The 20,235-nt window shown below is 40.6% G+C and overlaps 2 protein-coding genes across 7 annotated transcripts in view; one reads left to right on the top strand and one right to left on the bottom strand.

Moving 5' to 3' along the window:
• The first annotated feature begins 469 nt into the window (after positions 1–469).
• LOC110524059 (LIM/homeobox protein Lhx8) lies at positions 470–14,567 on the top strand. 3 transcript variants are annotated; one of them, XM_021603360.2, is made up of 8 exons: positions 470–670; positions 1,804–1,950; positions 2,153–2,274; positions 2,700–2,920; positions 3,605–3,708; positions 3,986–4,081; positions 12,676–12,865; positions 13,570–14,567. In XM_021603360.2, exons 1-8 carry the CDS (start codon positions 596–598, stop codon positions 13,647–13,649), a joined length of 1,035 nt encoding a protein of 344 aa, XP_021459035.1. In that variant the 5' UTR covers positions 470–595; the 3' UTR covers positions 13,650–14,567. The 3 variants fall into 3 exon arrangements, with proteins under 3 accessions (XP_021459035.1, XP_021459037.1, XP_021459036.1); XM_021603362.2 differs by having other exon boundaries at positions 2,703–2,920; XM_021603361.2 differs by lacking the exon at positions 470–670 and adding an exon at positions 1,231–1,450.
• Positions 14,568–15,683: 1,116 nt separating this feature from the next.
• The window catches only part of slc44a5b (solute carrier family 44 member 5b), a 52,961-nt gene continuing 48,409 nt past the window's right edge, over positions 15,684–20,235 (bottom strand). For 2 of the 4 annotated variants that reach the window (XM_036977856.1, XM_021603365.2), the window contains 2 exons: positions 20,097–20,181; positions 15,684–17,695 (listed from right to left, as the gene is read on the bottom strand). In XM_036977856.1, the coding sequence (XP_036833751.1) occupies positions 17,571–17,695; positions 20,097–20,181 (210 nt within the window). In that variant the 3' untranslated portion in view covers positions 15,684–17,570. Of the gene's footprint in view, positions 17,696–17,864; positions 19,527–20,096; positions 20,182–20,235 lie in introns of those variants that run through there. The other 2 variants (XM_036977855.1, XM_021603366.2) reach the window with 1 other exon arrangement.

The following is a 20,235-nucleotide window of genomic DNA, read 5'->3' on the forward strand; positions in this document are numbered from 1 at the left end:
ATCATATTCAGATACTATACAACCAGCCTTTCATTACCAATGAATTTAAATAAATGTTGTATTGTCAAATGCCCATGCTATAAATACGCACACTGCCTAGCCTGTCGTTTCATTGTTTGTGCTCAAAATGTTCTGTGCCGTTTCATAAAAACGAATTTGAATCGAAAGTGATTTAATTTGAAATAACCACTTGGGCATACACTTACATGCCTTTACATAGGCTATCAAATACTCAAAAACAATGGCACCTATTAGAATACTCCATTGGGGTTAATTATGTGCCATTGAATGGCATTTTCCTCCTCCTAGGTTTATACAGTAGGCCTATAGATTTTTTTTTAAAGATAGTGAATATTTGACAGTAGGCGCGGCCAAAGCAGACAGGGAAATATGAATTATGTCCCTCCCTCAAGAAAACAAAACCTCCTGGGTTGGTATAGGCTAAATCTATAAGTAGGCTATTCTCGGAGTCGAAGGAGACAAAAGGAATAATCTTACCACAAATTTAACTACTCTTGAAAGGGATATTGACATTTGAAACTGTCAGGAAGTTGCTGTTGGGTTGTTTAGCGCACTACCGATAATTACATTTTAAATGCACTGGAAAAGTGAACAGAAATTAGAATGTTGCAATGTTGTTGACGAGAATGAAAACGTTTCCAACGATGGGGTAAGTTCTGTTTTTCTAGCCTAGGACTAACCTACTTAAAAAAGAAAAGGATGCGTCACAGATTCTGCTTTCATCGGAACAGGAATTGGGCCATCCTTTCACCGCAGCCTGCAAAGATATAGCTATAGGTGTATTGTAAAAAAAAAAGTGCGCAAAATTATAACAAAAGGGGTTGAAATAGAATTGCTTGAAATTACTTTGCCAATTATACCTGTCAACATTATATTGTCCGTCTTATATAGCGGCAGGTTCAGTGTTTTCACTTCCTAAATATTCAGCAATTAAGACTCCTCAAGTAGTTAATGAGACCTCTTCACCTTTAGGTTGTCCCGGGCAAACGTTTGTGTCAAAATTAATTGGTGTTATTAAATAAATCAATTCCCTTTCCCTGTCTACCTCGCGCTGGTTTTGATTGACATGCGAAATTGATACGTTGGGGAGTCAAGCGATGTGCTAAGCAGTTCAAAATCCCCAAATGCAAATCTCAAGAGCATAATGCACATTTGATAACTATTACCTCAAGTGTCGCCTGTTTTTTTTTTAAAGTAATGGCTATCCTTCCCTTTTTAAATGTAATTTTGATAATCGCTGGGGTTGTCATGTTAAAAGGTGAAGAGGATGATAGTTATGGGATGTAGCTTGGGGAGGTTTTTTTAAAAGTCGCTGAGTGTGACAGACCAAAATCCCCTGTTCCTATAGCTTGTAGTCATGTGTGAAGATTGCAAAGGCGACGTAGAGGTTATCAGTAGGTGGAGAGAGGGCAGGAGAGAAATTCGAATGGTAAAATTTCCTAATTTGATCTAATGAATAATTTGAAAACTAAAACATATGTTTTGCTTACAAATTCACCATGCACTAGGCTACTCACATGCGATTATTTTTAAATCATAAGGGTAGAGATGTTTGTTTGTTTGTTTTGTTTCAATCGCATGAGCCTGTCAAAATAATGTTAAAAAAAAGTCATTTAGAAAATAATAATAATAATTGGAATGAACCGGATAACCCGAGACGTCTAATTCCCGCATTAGTAACTGTCACTAATGCGTAATTTGCGCCAACGTTTTTGTTAGCAGGTGTATAAAGTAATATTCCGCAGAACCTGCGTCTTAACCGCGGTATGTTGTTCTATTCAGGGCACACCCGTGGAAGTTTTGGGTGACGATTCCTGCTCCCTCGGCTCATCCTCCCCGTCGCTACAGGCGATGGTGTCTGCACCTCTGTTGGGTAGAACTGTTTGTGCAAGTTGCAGTGAGGACATTTTGGATAAATACTTGCTGAAGGTAACATTTGTGATAGCATCTTGTTGCAACGTTTCACATTTTCTTGGGGTGGTAATTTTCGTGCATAGCTTGTACCTTTTGGTATTGATTTTAGTCGACTTACTGTACAAAAATAGTCACTTTTTCTATTAGCATTAGCCTACTACTAAATAACGTAAGAATATTCTTGTTATTTCATTACTGTATATTTTTTTTTTCATAGGTTAACGACTTGTGCTGGCATGTGCGTTGTCTCTCCTGTAGCGTGTGCCAAACATCGCTTGGCAGTCATACAAGTTGTTACATCAAAGAAAAAGAGGTCTTTTGCAAATTGGACTACTTTAGGTATTTGAAATTGTTCTTGAATACATAAACGATACAATCGAGTTTTTTTGTTTTGAATGTAAGGCATTTCTATGCGTGTTCACATCATCATATTTGGCCTAAATAATACATCAATAAATAAACATATTATTATAATTTATTGGTGCATGTTATTTACAAGATTGGATAGCATGTTGCGGCTACATTTAAAAAATATATATTTTACCCTTATTTTACCATGTAAATTGACTGAGAACACATTCTCATTTACAGCAACGACCTTGGGAATAGTTACGGGGGGGGGGGGGGGGGGGGGGAATAAGTCAATATGCTATTTATGATGTCCTTTTATTTGATTTAGCATTTAATTCCACGACTAAACCACCATCTAACCGAAATGGCGAGTATTTGCCTGACTATTAAAACCTGTAGACTATTTATTACAGAAGATATGGAACATGGTGCGCGTGCTGCGGTCGAAATATCCACTCTACAGACTGGGTCCGCCGGGCGAAGGGCAACGTGTACCACCTGGCGTGTTTCGCCTGTTTCTCCTGTAAGAGGCAGCTGTCCACGGGGGAAGAGTTTGCCCTGGTGGAGGAGAAGGTGCTGTGTCGTGTCCACTACGACTGTATGCTGGACAACCTGAAACGCGCCGTGGAGAAAGGTGAGCATTCTGCAGCAGAGTAATACACATATTAGAACAATTTATGCTGGTATAGCGACCTGAATTATGATGGAAAATAAATCGAATAACCATTATGAAAAGCAGCAATCTTTGTCAATTCAAACATGTACTAATGTGTATTTATTATCAACATAGGTCAGGTGGAGGCTAAATAAGTAGTACTAACAAAATAGATGATGTTCAAAGTGTTTCTTACTTAAATATCTGATATTTCCACCTGTTCCTGAATAAACCAATGCTTAATGTGGTGCCCGGAGCACCAGCAATGTATATTGTATTATGTTTGTTAATACGTTCTGGAAACCACTGATGAAATAATAATACGATGAATGCATTGTCTTTGATTCATAATTTCTGGTCAAATTGATCATATATATGTATACCTTTACTATACTGTAAAATACATCAACCAAAAGATAAAGCCCCTTGACATTTATAATAAAACAGCCTAAATTAGATTGTCAATTGATTTAAAAATAAATAAAAACTGCCTATTGTCTCTGATAGGGAACAAAAGTAACTTCCCATTTCTCAGATAAGAAGCCATTTGGTGTATAGATGTCAATAAACAAGATAAGCTTTAATATTATTGTCTTATGCTTGCCATGTCGAGTATCATGATTATGAGCTCATTAATTAAGAAGATCCATCATCTCTAATCAGGAAGTGGTGTGAACCTAGAGGGGGCGATGCCAACAGAACAGGAAGTGAATCAGCCTAAGCCGTCGAAAAGAGCGCGCACCAGCTTCACCGCTGACCAATTACAGGTGAGTATCACCGTACTGTCAATCTCTCCCAAACATAGCCACAATATATATTACATAGCATTGTGAGATAGCTGGATATTGAATTTTGGTTCAATATGGATTAATGCCACAAGTTTGTTCTATTGAGATTTCAAATCTTAATGGGAGCATAAATTCTGCTTGGCAAGCATTAATTGTCAATAGTGTCTGATTGTTCCCAGTCAATGGGTTCAGGCCAAGTGAGGAACAATGGATGACCACATGTGATTGACCTCTTTAGACCTTATGACCCCTCCAGGTAATGCAGGCCCAGTTTGCCCAGGACAACAACCCAGATGCCCAGACCCTGCAGAAGCTGGCAGAGCAGACAGGCCTGAGTAGGAGAGTCATACAGGTTAGATATTCATACACAGTTCTAATCAACGCATGCCTTAATCAGCATAGGATATGACTGAATTTCTGCAGTTCATTCGTAATATTTTTGAGGATTTGTTACGTTGAAAAACAACCTACGAAAAACACCCTTCTGGGTTTCCCGAAATTTCCTCAAAAACAGCATTCTGGGATTGGTACATCTGTTTACCAAAACAAGTGGTGGGGTGGCGGCTTTGTTGTTGTTTGAATTTCAGATTTCCCCTTTAACCCTCACACTACCAACATATTTTACATAAATGGATTACCAACTGGGGTCATTTTGACCCAATAAGAAACGCCATTAGACATGTAATAATCAGCAATAAAAAAATTAATGAAAACAGACTGTTTAGTAAAAGTACAGTTAATTAGCATATTTTGTTAAAACCAAAAAATAATATATAATATATACACTACAGTTCAAAAGTTTGGGGTCACTTAGAAATGTCCTTGTTTTTTTAAAAGAAAAGCTAATATTTTGTCCATTAAAATAACATCAAATTGATCAGAAATACAGTGTAGACATTGTTAATGTTGTAAATGACTATTGTAGCTGGAAACGGCAGATTTTTAATGGAATATCTACATAGGCGTACAGAGGCCCATTACCAGCAACCATCACTCCTGTGTTCCAATGGCGCGTTGTGTTAGCTAATCCAAGTTTATCATTTTAAAAGGCAAAACATTACAATTAAATCAATTTTAATCCCAACACAACACAATGTTGAAAAAGTAAAGGGGTGTGAATACTTTCTGAAGGCACTGTATGTGGATTGTACTTTGGAAATATATATATATATATATATATATATAATATTTTCTACCACTTTGACATTAGAGAGTATTTTGTGTAGATCGTTGACAAAAAATGACAATTAAATAAATTGTAATCCCACTTTGTAACACTACAAAATGTTGAAAAAGTAAAGGGGTGTGAATACTTTCTGAAGGCACTGTATGTGGATTGTACTTTGGAAATATTACATATATATATATATATACACTTACACAAAATACTGAACTCACACAAAATACTCTCTAATGTCATATATACAATCCACATACAGTGCCTACTCTCTAATGTCAAAGTGGATGAAAAATTCTAACATCTGTAAACAATTCATGAAACATAAAACACTAATATATATTGATTAGATAAGTATTCAACCCCCTGAGTCAATACATGTTAGAATCACCTTTGGCAGCGATTAGAGCTGTGAGTCTTTCTGGGTAAGTTTCTAAGAGCTTTCCACACCTGAATTGTGCAACATTTGCCCATATATTTTCAAGATGATTTAAGTCAAAACTGTAACTCGGCCACTTAGGAACATTCACCGTCTATTTGGTAAGTAACTCCAGTGTAGATTTGGCCTGTTTTTTTAGGTTATTGTCCTGCTGAAAGGTGTCTCGTGGAAAGCAGACTGAACCAGGTTTTCCTCTAGGATTTTGCCTGTTCTTAGCTCCATTCCATTTCTTTTTTATCCTGAAAGACTCTGTAACTGTCTTAAAGTCCCCATTGGCCTCATGGTGAAATCCCTGAGCGTTTTCCTTCCTCTCTGGCAACTAAGTTATGAAGGATACCTGTATCTTTGTAGTGACTGGGTATATTGATACACCATCCAAAGTGTAATGAATAACTTTACCATGCTCAAAGGGATATTCAGTGTCTGCTTTTTAAAACGTTTACATATCTACCAATAGGTTCCCTTCTGCGATGCATTGGAAAACCTCCCTGGTCTAAGTGATTGAATCTGTGTTTGAAATTCACTGCTCGACTGATAGACCTTAAAGATAATCGTATGTGTGGGGTACAGAGATGAGGTAGTCATTTTAAAAAAGTATGTTAAACACTATTCTTGCATACAGAGTGAGTCCAACTTATTATGTGAAACGTTAAGCAAATCTGTACTCCTGAACATATTAGGCTTGCCATAACAAAGGGTTTGAATACTTATTGACTTTTTAGCTTTTAATTTTTTATTAATTTGTACAAATTTTGAAAAACATAATTCGACTTTGACACTATGGGGTATTCTGTGTAGGCCAGTAACAACACATCTCAATTTGATCCATTTTAAATTCAGGCTGTAACACAACAAAATGTGGAAAAAGTCAAGGGGTGTGAATACTTCCCGAAGGCACTGTCAGTACAAAAAAAAATCTGATTTAGCATCAGTTCATTGTAGTATAATTTCATTTTTAGAATTTTTAAGTAAATACTAATTACGTCATATTTATGTGGTAAAAACAACCCCAAAATTCGAAATATATTTCATTTTATTGACAAACATTTATTCATACATTGATCCTGAGAGACAAGGACCATGAATATGGCATAGTTTTCTTTAAGTACAGCCAGCAGTAGTACCTATGGCATAGTACCTATGGCAGGATGCTTCAAAAAGCATGCCCAAATCCTAAAAGTCACTTCAAACCAAATGTTACAGCAACCCAAATACCATAACAAGTTGTACATATAGAATATTGGACAATATTATAGGAAGTCTGGTATTTATATAACATTTCCCAAATAATAACTTTTTTCCCAGAAAGTAAACACCAATACAGCACTATGCACAGTGCATTCGGAAAGTATTCAGACCCCTTGACTTTTCCCACATTTTGTTACATTTTAGCCTTATTCTAAAATTGATGAAATAATTTCCCCCCTCATCAATCTATACACAATTCCCCATAATGAGAAAGCAAAATCAGGTTTAGAAATGTTTGCAAATTTATTAAAAATATAAAAAACTGAAATAACACATTTACGAAAGTATTCAGACCCTTTACTCAGTACTTTGTTGAAGAACCTTTGGCAGCGATTACAGCCTCAAGTCTTCTTGGAGATGACGCTACAAGCTTGGCACACCTGTATTTGGGGAGTTTCTCACATTCTTCTCTGCAGATCCTCTCAAGCTCTGTCCGGTTGGATGTGGAGTGTTGCTGCACAGCTATTTTCAGGTCTCTCCATAGATGTTCGATCGGGTTCAATTCTGGGCTCTGGCTGGGCCACTCAATGACATTCAGAGACTTGTCACGAAGCCACTCTTGCGTTATCTTGGCTGTGTGCTTAGGGTCGTTGTCCTGTTGAAAGGTGAACCTTCGACCCAGTCTGAGGTCCTGAGCGCTCTGGAGAAGGTTTTCATCAAGAATCTCTCTGTAATTTGCTCCGTTCATCTTTCCCTCAATCACAACTGGTGTCCCAGTCCCTACCACTGAAAAACATCTCAGCAGCATGATGCTGCCACCTCCGTGCTTCACCGTAGGGATGGTGCCGGGTTTCCTCCAGACGTGACACTTGGCATTCAGGCCAAAGAGTTCAATCCTGTATTGACCAAACCAGAGAATCTGGTTCCTCATGGTCTGAGAGTCCTTTAGGTGCCTTTTGGCAAACTCCAAGTGGGCTGTCATGTGCCTAAACTGAGGAGTGGCATGCATTTGCAACTCTACCATAAAGGTCTGATTGGTGGAGTGCTGCAGAGATGGTTGTCCTTCTTGACGGTTCTCCCATCTCCACAGAGGAACTCTTGAGCTCTGTCAGAAGGACCATCGGGTTATTGGTCACCTCAACTGACCAAGGCCCTTCTCCCTCGATTGCTCAGTTTGGCTGGTCGGTGAGCTGTAGGAAGAGTCTTGGTGGTTACAAACGTCAATTTATGAATGATGGAGGCCACTGTGTTCTTGGGGACCTTCAATGCTGCAGAAACTTTTTCGTACCCTTCCCCAGATCTGTGCCTCGACACAATCCTGTCTCTGAGGTCTATGTACAATGCCTTTGACCTCATGGCTTGGTTTTTGCGCTGACGTGCTCTGTCAACTGTAGGACCTTATATAGACAGGCGTGTGCCTTTCCAAATCATGTCCAATCAATTGAATTTACCACAGGTGGACTCCAATCAAGTTGTAGAAACATCTCAAGGATGATCAATGGAAACATGATGCACCTGAGCTTAATTTCGAGTCTCATAGCAAAGGGTCTGAAAACTTATGTAAACAAGTTATTTCTGTTTTTGAATTGTAATACATTTTCTAACATTTCTAAAAAACATTTTGGGGTATTGTGTGTAGATTGATGAGGATTTTTATTTGTATTTAATAGATTTTAATCAAATCAGATCAAATTTATTTATATAGCCCTTTGTACATCAGCTGATATCTCAAAGTGCTGTACAGAAACCCAGCCTAAAACCCCAAACAGCAAGCAATGCAGGTGTAGAAGCACGGTGGCCTGGAAAAACTCCCTAGAAAGGCCAAAACCTAGGAAGAAACCTAGAGAGGAACCAGGCTATGTGGGTTGGCCAGTCCTCTTCTGTCTGTGCCGGGTGGAGATTATAACAGAACATGGCCAAGATGTTCAAATGTTCACAAATGACCAGCATGGTCAAATAATAATAATCACAGGCAGAACAGTTGAAACTGGAGCTGAACCACGGCCAGGTGGACTGGGTAACAGCAAGGAGTCATCATGTCAGGTAGTCCTGAGGCATGGTCCTAGGGCTCAGGTCCTCAGAGAGAGAGAAAGACAGAGAGAAAGAGAGAATTAGAGAGAGCATACTTAAATTCACACAGGACACCGGATAGGACAGGAGAAGTACTCCAGATATAACAAACTGACCCTAGCCCCCCGACACATAAACTACTGCAGCATAAATACTGGAGGCTGAGACAGGAGGGGTCAGGAGACACTGTGGCCCCACCCGATGACACCCCCGGACAGGGCCAAACAGGAAGGATATAACCCCACCCACTTTGCCAAAGCACAGCCCCCACACCACTAGAGGGATATCTTCATCCACAACCATCTTCAACCACCACATTTTAGAATAAGACCGTAATGTAACAAAATGTGGGTCTGAATACTTTCCGAATGCACTGTATACATTTAGAGGGTTGCTGGTTTCTGTGTTACAGTTCTACCAAGTATTCATACCACTGAAATACTTTTATGAGCTGTTTTGACTGCAACAAAGCATATATGTAAAGTGATTTTGTACAGTGTCATACATAGTTATAACTTGGTATAACTATAGGACAGTGCATAAGGTGCTCCATATCTGCAGGTGATCTGGACAAAATCACTGATACAGGGCCCCCTCCACCCACTGATGTATGTATAACTGAATGTTATGTCTCCAAAGAAACCTGGATTTAAAAAAAATACTTTAAAAAATTTGGCCTAGAAAAACGACTATTCAGAGAAAACACACCAATACAACTCTCTGTAGATTCAGAGTGTTTCTGAGCTCTGTAGTGCAGTTCTATCAAATATTTATACCATTGACAGATGTTGTATACCATTGGCAGATTTTTATTGCAAAAAAAAAGTAACTTTTTCTTTTGTACACAGTCGTACGAAACGTGGTATAGAAAAGTACAATGTCAGACAATGGTGTGCTATATCTCGGCAGATGATCGGTCTATCTGGTCAAATTCACTGATACAGGTCCCCCCTCCACCCTCTGGTGGTATGGATAACTTGAGTAACCTAGATTCACATAAAGGTCCTATTTATCAAATGACTACACTCTTCGAAAAAATAGTTCCCATAAGGGTTCTTTGTGGAGGGATAGGGTTCTACCAATAACATGTTTGATCAGAAGAACCCTTTTTGGAAGTCAAGGGTTCTTTGTAAGGCACAGAGTTCTACCAGGAACCTTTAACACATTAAGAACTGTTTTTGTAAGAAGAAAAAAAGGTTATTTGATGATTCTTTGGAAGGCAAGGAGGAGTATTTCAAATCAAATCAAATGTTATTGGTCAAATACAGATGGTTAGCAGATGTTAATGCGAGTGTAGCGAAATGCTTATGCTTCTGGATCCGACAGTGCAGTAATAACTAACAAGTTATCTAACAATTCCCCAACAACTACCTGTGAATGAGAATATGTACAAATAAATATATGGATGAGCGATGACTGAGCGGCATAGGCAAGGTGCAATAGATGGTATAAAATACAATATATACATATGATATGAGCAGTGTAAGATATGTAAACATTATTAAATTGGCATTATTTAAAGTGCCATTGTTTAAAGTGTTAAAGTGACTAGTGATCAATTTGTTAAAGTGACCAGTGATTGGGTCTCCATGTAGGCAGCAGCCTCTGAGTTAGTGATTACTGTTTAGCACTCAGATGGCCTTGAGATAGAAGCTGTTTTTCAGTCTCTCGGTCCCAGCTTTGATGCACCAGTACTGACCTCGCCTTCATGATGGTAGCGGGGTGAACAGCCAGCGGCTCGGGTGGTTGTTGTCTTTGATGATATTTTTGTCCTGTGACATCGGGTGGTGTAGGTGTCATGGAGGGCAGGTAGTTTGCCCCCGGTGATGCATTGTGCAGTCCCTCTGGAGAGCCTTGCGGTTGAGGGCGGTGCAGTTGCCGTACCAGGCTGTGATACAGCCCGGCAGGATGCTCTCGATTGTGGATCTTGTATAAGTTAGTCAGGGTTTTGGGTGATAAGCCAAATTTCTTCAGCCTCCTGAGGTTGAAGAGGCGCTATTTGCGCCTTCTTCACCACACTGACTGTGTGGGTGGACCATTTCAGTTTGTCGTTGATGTGTACACCGAGGAACCTAAAACTTCCCACTTTCTCCACTGCTGTCCCTTCGATGTGGATAGGGGGGTGCTCCCTCTACTGTTCCCGAAGTCCACAATAATCTCCTTTGTTTTGTTGACGTTGAGTGAGAGGTTGTTGTCCTGACACCACACTACGAGTGCCCTCTCCTCCTCCCTGTAGGCTGTCTCGTCGTTGTTGGTAATCAAGCCCACTACTGTTGTGTCATCTGCAAACTTGATGATTGAGTTGGAGACGTGCGTGGTCACGCAGTCGTGGGGGAACAAGGAGTACAGGAGGGGGCTGAGCACACACCCTCGTGAGGCCCCAGTGTTGAGGGTCAGCGTGGTGGAGATGTTGTTTCCTACTTTCACCACCTGGGGGCGGCCCATCAGAATGTCCAGGACCCAAGTTTTACTCACATTGGCCACGGAGGGAGGGGGGGGGCACAGTTCTTGTTAGCAGGCTGCGACGGTGGCACTGTATTGTCCTCAAAGTGGGCAAAGAAGGGGTTTATTTTGTCTGAAAGCGTGACGTCAGTGTCCGTGACGTGGCTGGTTTTATTTTTGTAGTCTGTGATTTCCTGTAGACACTGCCACATGTCTAAGCCGTTGAATTGCAACTTCATTTTGTCCCTATACCGGCTTTTCTCTTGTTTGATTGCCTTCCGGAGGGAATAACTACACTTTTTATATTCATCCATATTCCCAGACCTCTTTCCATGGTTAAACACGGTGGTTAGGGTAGGTTTTTGAAGGGAAGGAGGGTTTCACATAGAACCATGAATTATATTTCCCAGCATGCTCTATTGCAGGGAGATTTTCTTTTACTTTGTAAACTGGGTGGTTCAAGCCCTGCATGCTGATTGGCTGAAAGCTGGGGTTTATCAGATCGTATAACATCGGTATGACAACAGTTTTATTTTTACTGGTCTAATTATATTGGTAACCAGTTTATAATAGCAATAAGGCACGTCATGGGTTTGTGATATATGGCCAATATACCACGACGAGGTGCTGTGTCCTAGCACTCCGTGTTGCGTCGTACATAAGAACAGCCCTTAGCCTTATTGCTTAAGTAATAGCTTTGTTTTTCCATGCACATTGATTGGCTGATTAATTTAATGCTACACAAAGATAAATAACATACCGTTTTCTAAACTAATCCAATCTGTTAGTAATTGGATTCATTGCACCAGTTACTGAGATGGTTGTTACAGTTTGAATACTGAGACTACCTCAATTATCTAATCTTTCCTACCTTGGAAGTCATTCTGACTGCAGGTTGTGGGTGATTAACAAATCCACTTGTTGGATACCCTAACTCTGGCTGGATTCCAATAGATATTACACATCACTTTGAAAGCCAGCACAATGTGACTTGCAGGCCCGATGTGGCCTGTCAACCAGGGGATTCCTAACACCTCTGCGTTAGGGTATAACTAGGCCCTCAAAGAAAGGCCTTATGACATACAGTACAGTATGTAATGTATTGTCATAAATAATAAAATTTTAAATGCTAATAAGGCTGGTGGAACCGTTTATAGAGGGTTCTAGGAAGAACTCTCCAAAGATAAATGGGTTCTTGTTAGAACCCTTCATAGAGTGTTCTAGGTAGAACCATATAAAGGGGGTTATTTGAAGAACCCTACATATAGGGTTTTAGAACCCTCTGCAAAGGATTCTACCCAGCACCAAAAAGGGTTCCCCTATGGAGACAAACCGAAGAACCCTGTATGGTTCTACTTAGCCCCTTTTTTTCCCTAAGAGTGTAAAGGCAGAATTCGGCCCTTTTGGCTGGGGTCAAAATTACCCCAAAGGTCCATATTGATACAGAAACGCTAAACAATTATATGGATTTATTAAGAACAAGTTGATTGACAGTCATGAAAAATTTGAGTAATTAAACAAACCACCCTAAAATGACCCCCAGTCGGTAGGTAGTAAGTATGAGGGTTAATTAAGTGTGTCCCTATTGAATGCCAGTACTAAAACATGACACTTCTTATATCCAATCCAGGTTTGGTTCCAGAACTGTAGAGCGCGCCATAAGAAGCATGTGAGCCCCAACCACTCCTCAGCCACTCCCCTGTCCTCCCTGCAGCCCGGTCGCCACTCCCAGCCCACCCCGGCCCCAGAAGAGCTGCAGTACACAGCCTACGGCACCCCGGAGGGCTCCATGCTCACCGCGCTGCACTCCTACATCGATGGTAAGCTGAGATAGCCCGCGAGATAGCTTACACCCCAAATGACACCCTAGTCCCTTTATAATGCACTACTTTATGGCCCTATCAGCCCTGGTCAAATGTAGTGCACTATAAAGTGAATAGGGTGCCATTTGGGATACACAATAGGCTGCACCAGAGCCATATAGAAATACATATGAGTATATCTCTGGGCTGCAGTGTGTTCAGCAGTCAAATAGAGTTATAGGAGCAGTAATCTCTTCTGGACAGACTGGAACATAAATGGTATCATTTAAAGTTATGTCTGTCAAGAGACTGTGGGTTGCGATGACTTAAAAGAGACAGTATCTCCGGTGCTCTGGTTTTCTGCCACTGGTTATTTGGATGTATCAGGATTGGGTGATGGTGGTGCTTCAAGTGGGAGGGGGTATTTCTAGCAATGATTTCAAGCTTAACGTTTCGGAATGGGTCGAGTTTCTGACCCAATTACTCAAGATTTTAGTTCTGGTTTTCTGAAATTATAGAAACAGATTTAATAGAAGAGATATTAGGGCTTTGACGAAACATTTGTTTTCAATATGGGATACGTCCCTAATGGCACCATATTCCCTATATAGTGCCCCTACTTTTGACCAGAGCTCTATGTGCCCTATAAGACCAGAGTAGTGCACTATAAAGTAGTGATGGATGTATTATTAGTGTCTCATGCTTGTCCTCTATCTCCACAGTGCACTCCCCTCAGTCTATGCTGTTCCATCCCCTGCTGCCCCCCCACGCCATGACCTCCCTTCCTGTGACCCACGCCTGAGCCAGACAAACACACACACACACGCACACACAATTTGCCAGAGCCTCACACACCACCAGGGATCTTCAGCCTAGTAGGTTTATTCTTAACAAATTAATTAAGTGTAACATTTCATGTGACTTGTCAGTAAGGGTCATGTTAGAAGCCTTGTCTGTCTGAAAGGGGCCCCCATACACACTTAAGTTGTACAATTGATGTTCAATGCATTTGTCACAATGGTTGATAACAGCAGTTTATTTTTTCACTTCCAAAAATATACACACAAGTACAATGGTTGAGTAAACACGTTTGTGCGTACAAACTATTTTTTGTACAATACAAATATGAGTTGCATCACAACCATTGTGTCATACTTTATACATCAGTTGGATAACTGTAGTGTGTACAGAGCTTTGTGTATTTATTGCAAAGTGCCACAGTTTGATGCCGATCTTTTATCTAAGGGGGTGGGGGGGGGGACTAGATTGCCATTGACAAACCATTGTGAAGTTTATCTTAAACGATGAATTATTTGTACATCAGTATTTTAAATTATTGTTGTTTCATGTATTTATTGTATGTGATTAAGAAAATAAATGTCTATTGACAAAATGACTTTATAGAATAGTGACCAGTTTCGACTCACAACAACAACCACAATGAAGCCGAGCTAAACAGGAAAAATGGACTCAACGTCATGAATGTAATGTACATTTTTTGAGATTGATACATGGCATGGAAGGCCCCTCCATATACTCAATAAGGCACCAATGGTTGATTAGCATCAATTTCTAAAAAAACAATTTTTTAAAGAAGCAAACCCCAATCAAATATTCGTGTTATTAAATAATATGCTTATATACAGTCCAAACATTCATACATACTCACTGTTATTTAAAATAAAGCATAGATATGCAAAATTCTTTACATAAAAAAAAACACATCACTGAACAAAGTTAGGAATCTACCATTGGAGAGAAGATACAGTAGGCGTAGTGTATGCATCAGTCACAGACATGTCCGGCACTCTCTCCGAGTCTTTTGGCGCCTTGTCGCCGTGCTGTTTGTGATCCGTCCACGCGACGTCCTTGAGAGGTAGAGGGGAATGTAAGGCACACACTAACCATGAGCTTTTACGTGCGTCTACTCGTTGACGGTGGTAAACCAAAAATAATTCACATCCCAAAGAGGGAGGGATTCCTCTTATTGACCTCCTTGTCCGATTTGTCAAAAGGTAGTGTTCTACCACACGGCGATGGAAATGAACGGGTGAGTAGAAAGATACGACTCTACAGACGGTATATTCTTTTGTCATCTTGTACAGTGCCTTCAGAGCGTATTCACACCCCTTGCCTTTTCCACATTTTGTTGTGTTACAGCCGGAATGTCAAATTGACTGGCCTACACACAATACCCCATAATGTCAAAGTGGACTTGTGTTTTTAGAAATGTTTACAAATTAATAAAAAATGAAAAGCTGAAATGTCTTGAGTCAATAAGTACTCAACCCCTTATGGCAAAACTAAAAAGTTCAGGAGTAAAAATGTACTTTAATGACTACCTCATCTCTGTACCCCAACGTTCAATTATCTTGAAGATCCCTCAGTCGAGCAGTGAATTTTAACACAGATTCAATCACAAAGACCAGGGAGGTTTTCCAATGCCAGGCATAGAAGGGCACCTATTGGTAGATATGTAAAAAAACTAAACAAAAAACAAACAGACATTGAATATCTCTTTTAGCATGGTGCAATTAATCATTACACTTTGGGTGGTGTATCAACAAACCCAGTCACTACAAAGATACAGGCGTCCTTCCAAACTCCGGAGAGGAAGGAAACCGCTAGGAATTTCACCATGAGGCCAATGGTGACTTTAAAACAGTTACAGAGTTTAATGGCTGTGATAGGAGAAAATCGTAGTTACTCCACAATACTAACCTAAATGACAGTGAAAAGAAGGAAGCCTGTACAGAATAAAAAAATATTCCAAAACATGCATCCTGTCTGCAATAATTAACTTACAGTACCAGTCAAACGTTTGGACACACCTACTCATGCAAGAGTTTCTTTTATTTGACTATTTTCTACATTGTAGAATAATAGTGAAGATGTCAAAACTATGAAATAACACATAGAATCATGTAGTAACCACAAAATAACAAAGTGTTAAACAAAACAAGATATATTTTATATCAAAGTAGCCACCCGTTGCCTTGATGACAGCTTTGCACACTCTTGGTATTCTCTCAAAATCTTCTTTCACTTACTGATTATTTAGTGTAGATCGTTGACAAAAATGACAATTCAATCCATTTGAATCCCACTTTGTAACACAACTAAATGTGGAAGAAGTCAAGGGGTTGTGAATATTGTCTGAAGGCACTGTACATACTATAGCATAGGCATAGATAGTTTATTGGCATCGTTGCATTAAAGCGGGACTGTTCTTTCATGGCAATAACAGGGAGAGAAGAAAACACAGGCGCCTGTAGTAATCCATTCAAATTATTCTCGGATGTGCATTACTTCCATATTTACACGATCATAAAGTTGTTGTGCCCTTACACAGGTCGAATTTCAATAACAAAAATGGTATTGGCGTGTGCATGTATGGGCATGTGCTACTGTACTGTGTACCAGTAGGAAAGGATGCTCCATCTCTGATACTGGCAGTGATGCCACTATGGGACAGACGCAGTAATGGCACATGATCTGTCCCCACAGTGCTGCTGCACAAAGAAGGAATGGGACGAAGACCTTCGACCAAAAACTTTGAATGGCATACAAGAGGGAAACATCATTTGTAACACTGTGATTTATGGTCAACGGTGGCTAGAATCCAATACAGGTAAGGGTCCTCAACGCTGCATTCCTGCTGATTTCCGTTGCTCTTTGGCACTTACTGAAGCACCTAATTGTAGGGCTATTACATTCTTACAATTGGACAAGTTAGAAGGTTGCTACAACGAGACATTAGCACAATGGACAATGTATGGCAAATAGCTTTCTCAATAGGAGAAAATAAAAGTTAGTGCTCCAAGGAGCTTGAAGAGCATAATTATACATGGTAACTACGGACATTTCATGTACAGTATTAACCCAAGCAGCCCTTCACTCAGCTGTCTTGGTGTAACCTCTTGGGAGGTTTCTTAAAAGGCCCAGTGCAATCAACATTTATATTTCCTGTTTTGGTGGGATGGAGTTTTGGCCTGCCTGGTGACACCACCAGGTGACAAATGAGCTAATAGACCAATAAGAACGAGAGTTCCTAACCTCTCTGCCAATAAAAGCTGGTTTCCCCCTCCCGACTCAGACCAGTCCCAGACAGTCCTAGCATAATTCTTACTTGAGAAGATGCTCTTTCGCTAAGCTATTTTTGTTTCTCTTTGACCACTTTAATTGAAACCACAGTAACGCACCTAAATTGTTACCCAGACATGATTTGATATCGCAATTAAAAACCGCTGTACTGGACCTTTAAGATGTCCACCTTAAGAGTGCCATCTTGTGGCTGGTTTGAGTTCCTGCATTCAGAATGACACAGGCCTGCTGACAAGTAGCATGTGGTGCAAAATATTATTATACAAATGTACACTTCGCTGTTCCCTCAAGTAAGTGCTTCACAGTACATTGGTAAAACCAAGAACTTGCAGTTGCCTTTAAATGCACGATTTGGCCACAGTTAAGCTAACTGCACTGTTGCCATTGTGCATTCATGGTGATACGTTTGTTAGTACATCCAAGTACTGTAAGGCAAGATAAGACAATTCACATATTATGTCCAAAGAGCATAATAATAATGGTATCAGGTACAATATGGACCAGGATTAGAATAGTCTTGTCTTCTATCTCTACATCATGCACCGGTGCCTTCCCCCCAATCTCCATCACCTCTCCTGCCTCGGTCTCCTCCAGTCACCCTGTATCCATTCCTCTCTTCTCATCTTCCCCGCTCTCGCTTGTCTTTCCTCCTCTTGCTGTTCTTCTTGTCGAGAATTTGTCTCAGGGTGCTGCTCATGTAGAAGGGTCTGGCAGCAGAGCCGCTGTTCACCTCCAGATCCACCACTAAGGACAGGAACACAAAGCCAGTCACATACCACAGACACTATGTTACATACCCTTAACCTACCATTAAACATTCTCTAACACAGTCATATTCCTACAAATCTATTTGAAATGCCAAACTCATTTTTCATACTTACTCTCAAAGCATGGTTTCATAAAATCCACTTGATCCCAACCAAACCATCTTTTATTACCATTGTTTGAGAACAGGTCTTCCCCAAATCCTGTGCAATACCACAAACCCAGTGTCAACGTAAATATTTCATAAACCCTCTGTTTAATACAAATTAAGATATCAATTACCCAAGAGTTGTGCTATAATTGAACCTTTCACAAAAACAACCCCCCCCCCCCCCAAAAAAAAAAAAATGGAGTCATCGATACAAAATAATTCCGCTGTACAAAAACATTCAAAACATTCCAAAACAGATGCGAGTTACAGTACCTAGTATTAAAAACAGCACTACTATTCCATATAAAATGACTAAAAATGGCTTTAACATCCTTGTAGAAACGGTATTTCTTTTAGAAACGGTTCTCGGCGTTAGAATGTAAAACCACAAAACCAATAAAGAGGAACATTTCTCCCATGTAGAATTAGGCACGTTTACTAGCAACTGCATTCGGGAATTCCTGAAACGTGTCAGGGTCTATTCAAATCTCATTCTTAGCATCAGCATCCGTGTGTACAAGAAGTCTTGAACCTTCGTCAGTCAACATTATATCGGTCACTTACAGCATATCAAGGATTGTTAAACCAAACCGTCCTACAAGTGTCTGTGACTCTGTGGGTGCGTTCGGGTTTATCTATGTAGCGTTACACGTTAAGTTTGGAGCAGTGTTCTTGTGCCCAGGACTCTGTAGAAGTATCTGTAACAGTGTCAATAAATATGGTGGACCAAAAGTGCCTCTTCACCTAATGTTAAGCATAAACAGCCAAAACAACAATCATGCTTGACAGAAAAGCCACCTCAAAGTTATTTTCCACACACGAGTGCCTAAAACAGCTCTGAGGTTGGGTAAAACCTCCCCCAATCCTAACCTTAACCACTGGTGAGGAAAATGCTAAACAGACCAACCCAAGATCAGCGTCTAAGGGAAACTTCACCTTAAACATGACCTTACATGACAGTACATATAACCGTTGCACAAACAGAGTAGTGTCAGAAGGGGGTGCCCTTGTACTGTGCCACCCCACAACTCCATAATGTCTTGACCATCTGAAAAAGTACACCAATTGCATCTGAAATACAGAGATCTCCTTTTGCAGTATGTGTGCCTCTAGCTATGTGTTGGGCTAATGGCAATTTCACCCTTGTCACACACACACACACACACACACACGTCCACTGTGCTGCTGCAGCGCTCTCCAAGTAAGGCAGAGATCAGCAGTGTCGGCACGGCAGAGAAAGAAAGGGACAGAAGCACGACAGAGGAAAAAAGGCAAGTATCAGAAGTATCAACGGCGGTGGCGGCGAGAGGGAGGAAGTTGAATAGACATAACCCCCACCCACATACACCACCCTCTTGGGCCCTGCCATGTCCTGCCAAGGCCTCTCTGGTCAGTCCTGGCCAGTCTGGAGTCCAGCCCAACCATTAGGCTCTGCTCTAGTATGCTCCAGACCACAAACACTCCCACACAGACGGTGAATGGGCCAGTCCTTCAGCGAGTCAGTGTTCTTTCCTGTCACTAGGCAGATGTTCAGCGTGGTGGCCTATCAGGAGGCAGCATAGAGTTTGGAGCCCTGCTCTCTGCGGAGGATTCGGTGCAATTGAGGGGACATGTAAAAGGGCTTGAGGGGCGAGCCGTCGTTCCTCTCCAGGTCTTCACCTTAACCGGGCCCCAGGGGATAGGAAGCATTGCCACAGAGGAGAAGGAGGAGAGGAGCAGACAACATGTAGGTAGGAAGGCAGAAAGAGAGAATACGAGAGAAAGGAGTTAGCAGAGCCAAACGATTTAGAAAGTCAAGCAGCAAAATTAATTAGGAGAAAAGTTTAGGATGGTTCAAGTCAGCCAAAATGGCCAGTGAATTATAACCATCTAGTTCTGTGATTAGAGTGCAGCCAAGGCAAGGTTTGACATGGGACATGCAAATAACACTGTCTCCATACAATTCAAATCATTTAATAGTCTTCACTAGTTCTTCACTGTAAGAACACGTGATAGAAACAATTTAATTGGTAAAACAATAATTAGTGTAAAAAAACACTACGCAAGAATAACCTTTCGCCTGACTTATTTAAGAAAACGGTCCACCACTAACGTTCTAATAGGGTCATATGACATGGAAAACCTTTCAATTCACCAACAAAGTTCCAACACAGACCCCCTTTGTATCATATAAAAGGCCCTTGCACCCCCAGGCTGGGCTGTATTTAAAGAGGTGAATGGTGTACTTACAGAAACAAAGGAATAAGGTGTCCACACACATAGCATAGACATTGAAGAAGCCATGAGCAATCAGGTAGGATCCAAATATCACCGTCTGTCAATGAGAGAAGAGTCAAAGTCCGTGAACACACTTAGCAACAAGCAATGC

The sequence above is a fragment of the Oncorhynchus mykiss genome, chromosome 5 (assembly GCF_013265735.2).
Source record: "Oncorhynchus mykiss isolate Arlee chromosome 5, USDA_OmykA_1.1, whole genome shotgun sequence".
NCBI lineage: Eukaryota > Metazoa > Chordata > Actinopteri > Salmoniformes > Salmonidae > Oncorhynchus > Oncorhynchus mykiss.

What these genes read in the sequence shown, in the direction of transcription:
- LOC110524059 (XM_021603360.2), top strand. Translation starts at nt 596, where the DNA reads ATGCACTGGAAAAGTGAACAGAAATTAGAATGTTGCAATGTTGTTGAC. An exon ending in TGCAAATTGGACTACTTTAG is followed by an intron (nt 2,275 to 2,699) that starts GTATTTGAAATT and finishes TATTTATTACAG; the next exon opens with AAGATATGGAACATGGTGCG. An exon ending in GCTGCACTCCTACATCGATG is followed by an intron (nt 12,866 to 13,569) that starts GTAAGCTGAGAT and finishes CTATCTCCACAG; the next exon opens with TGCACTCCCCTCAGTCTATG.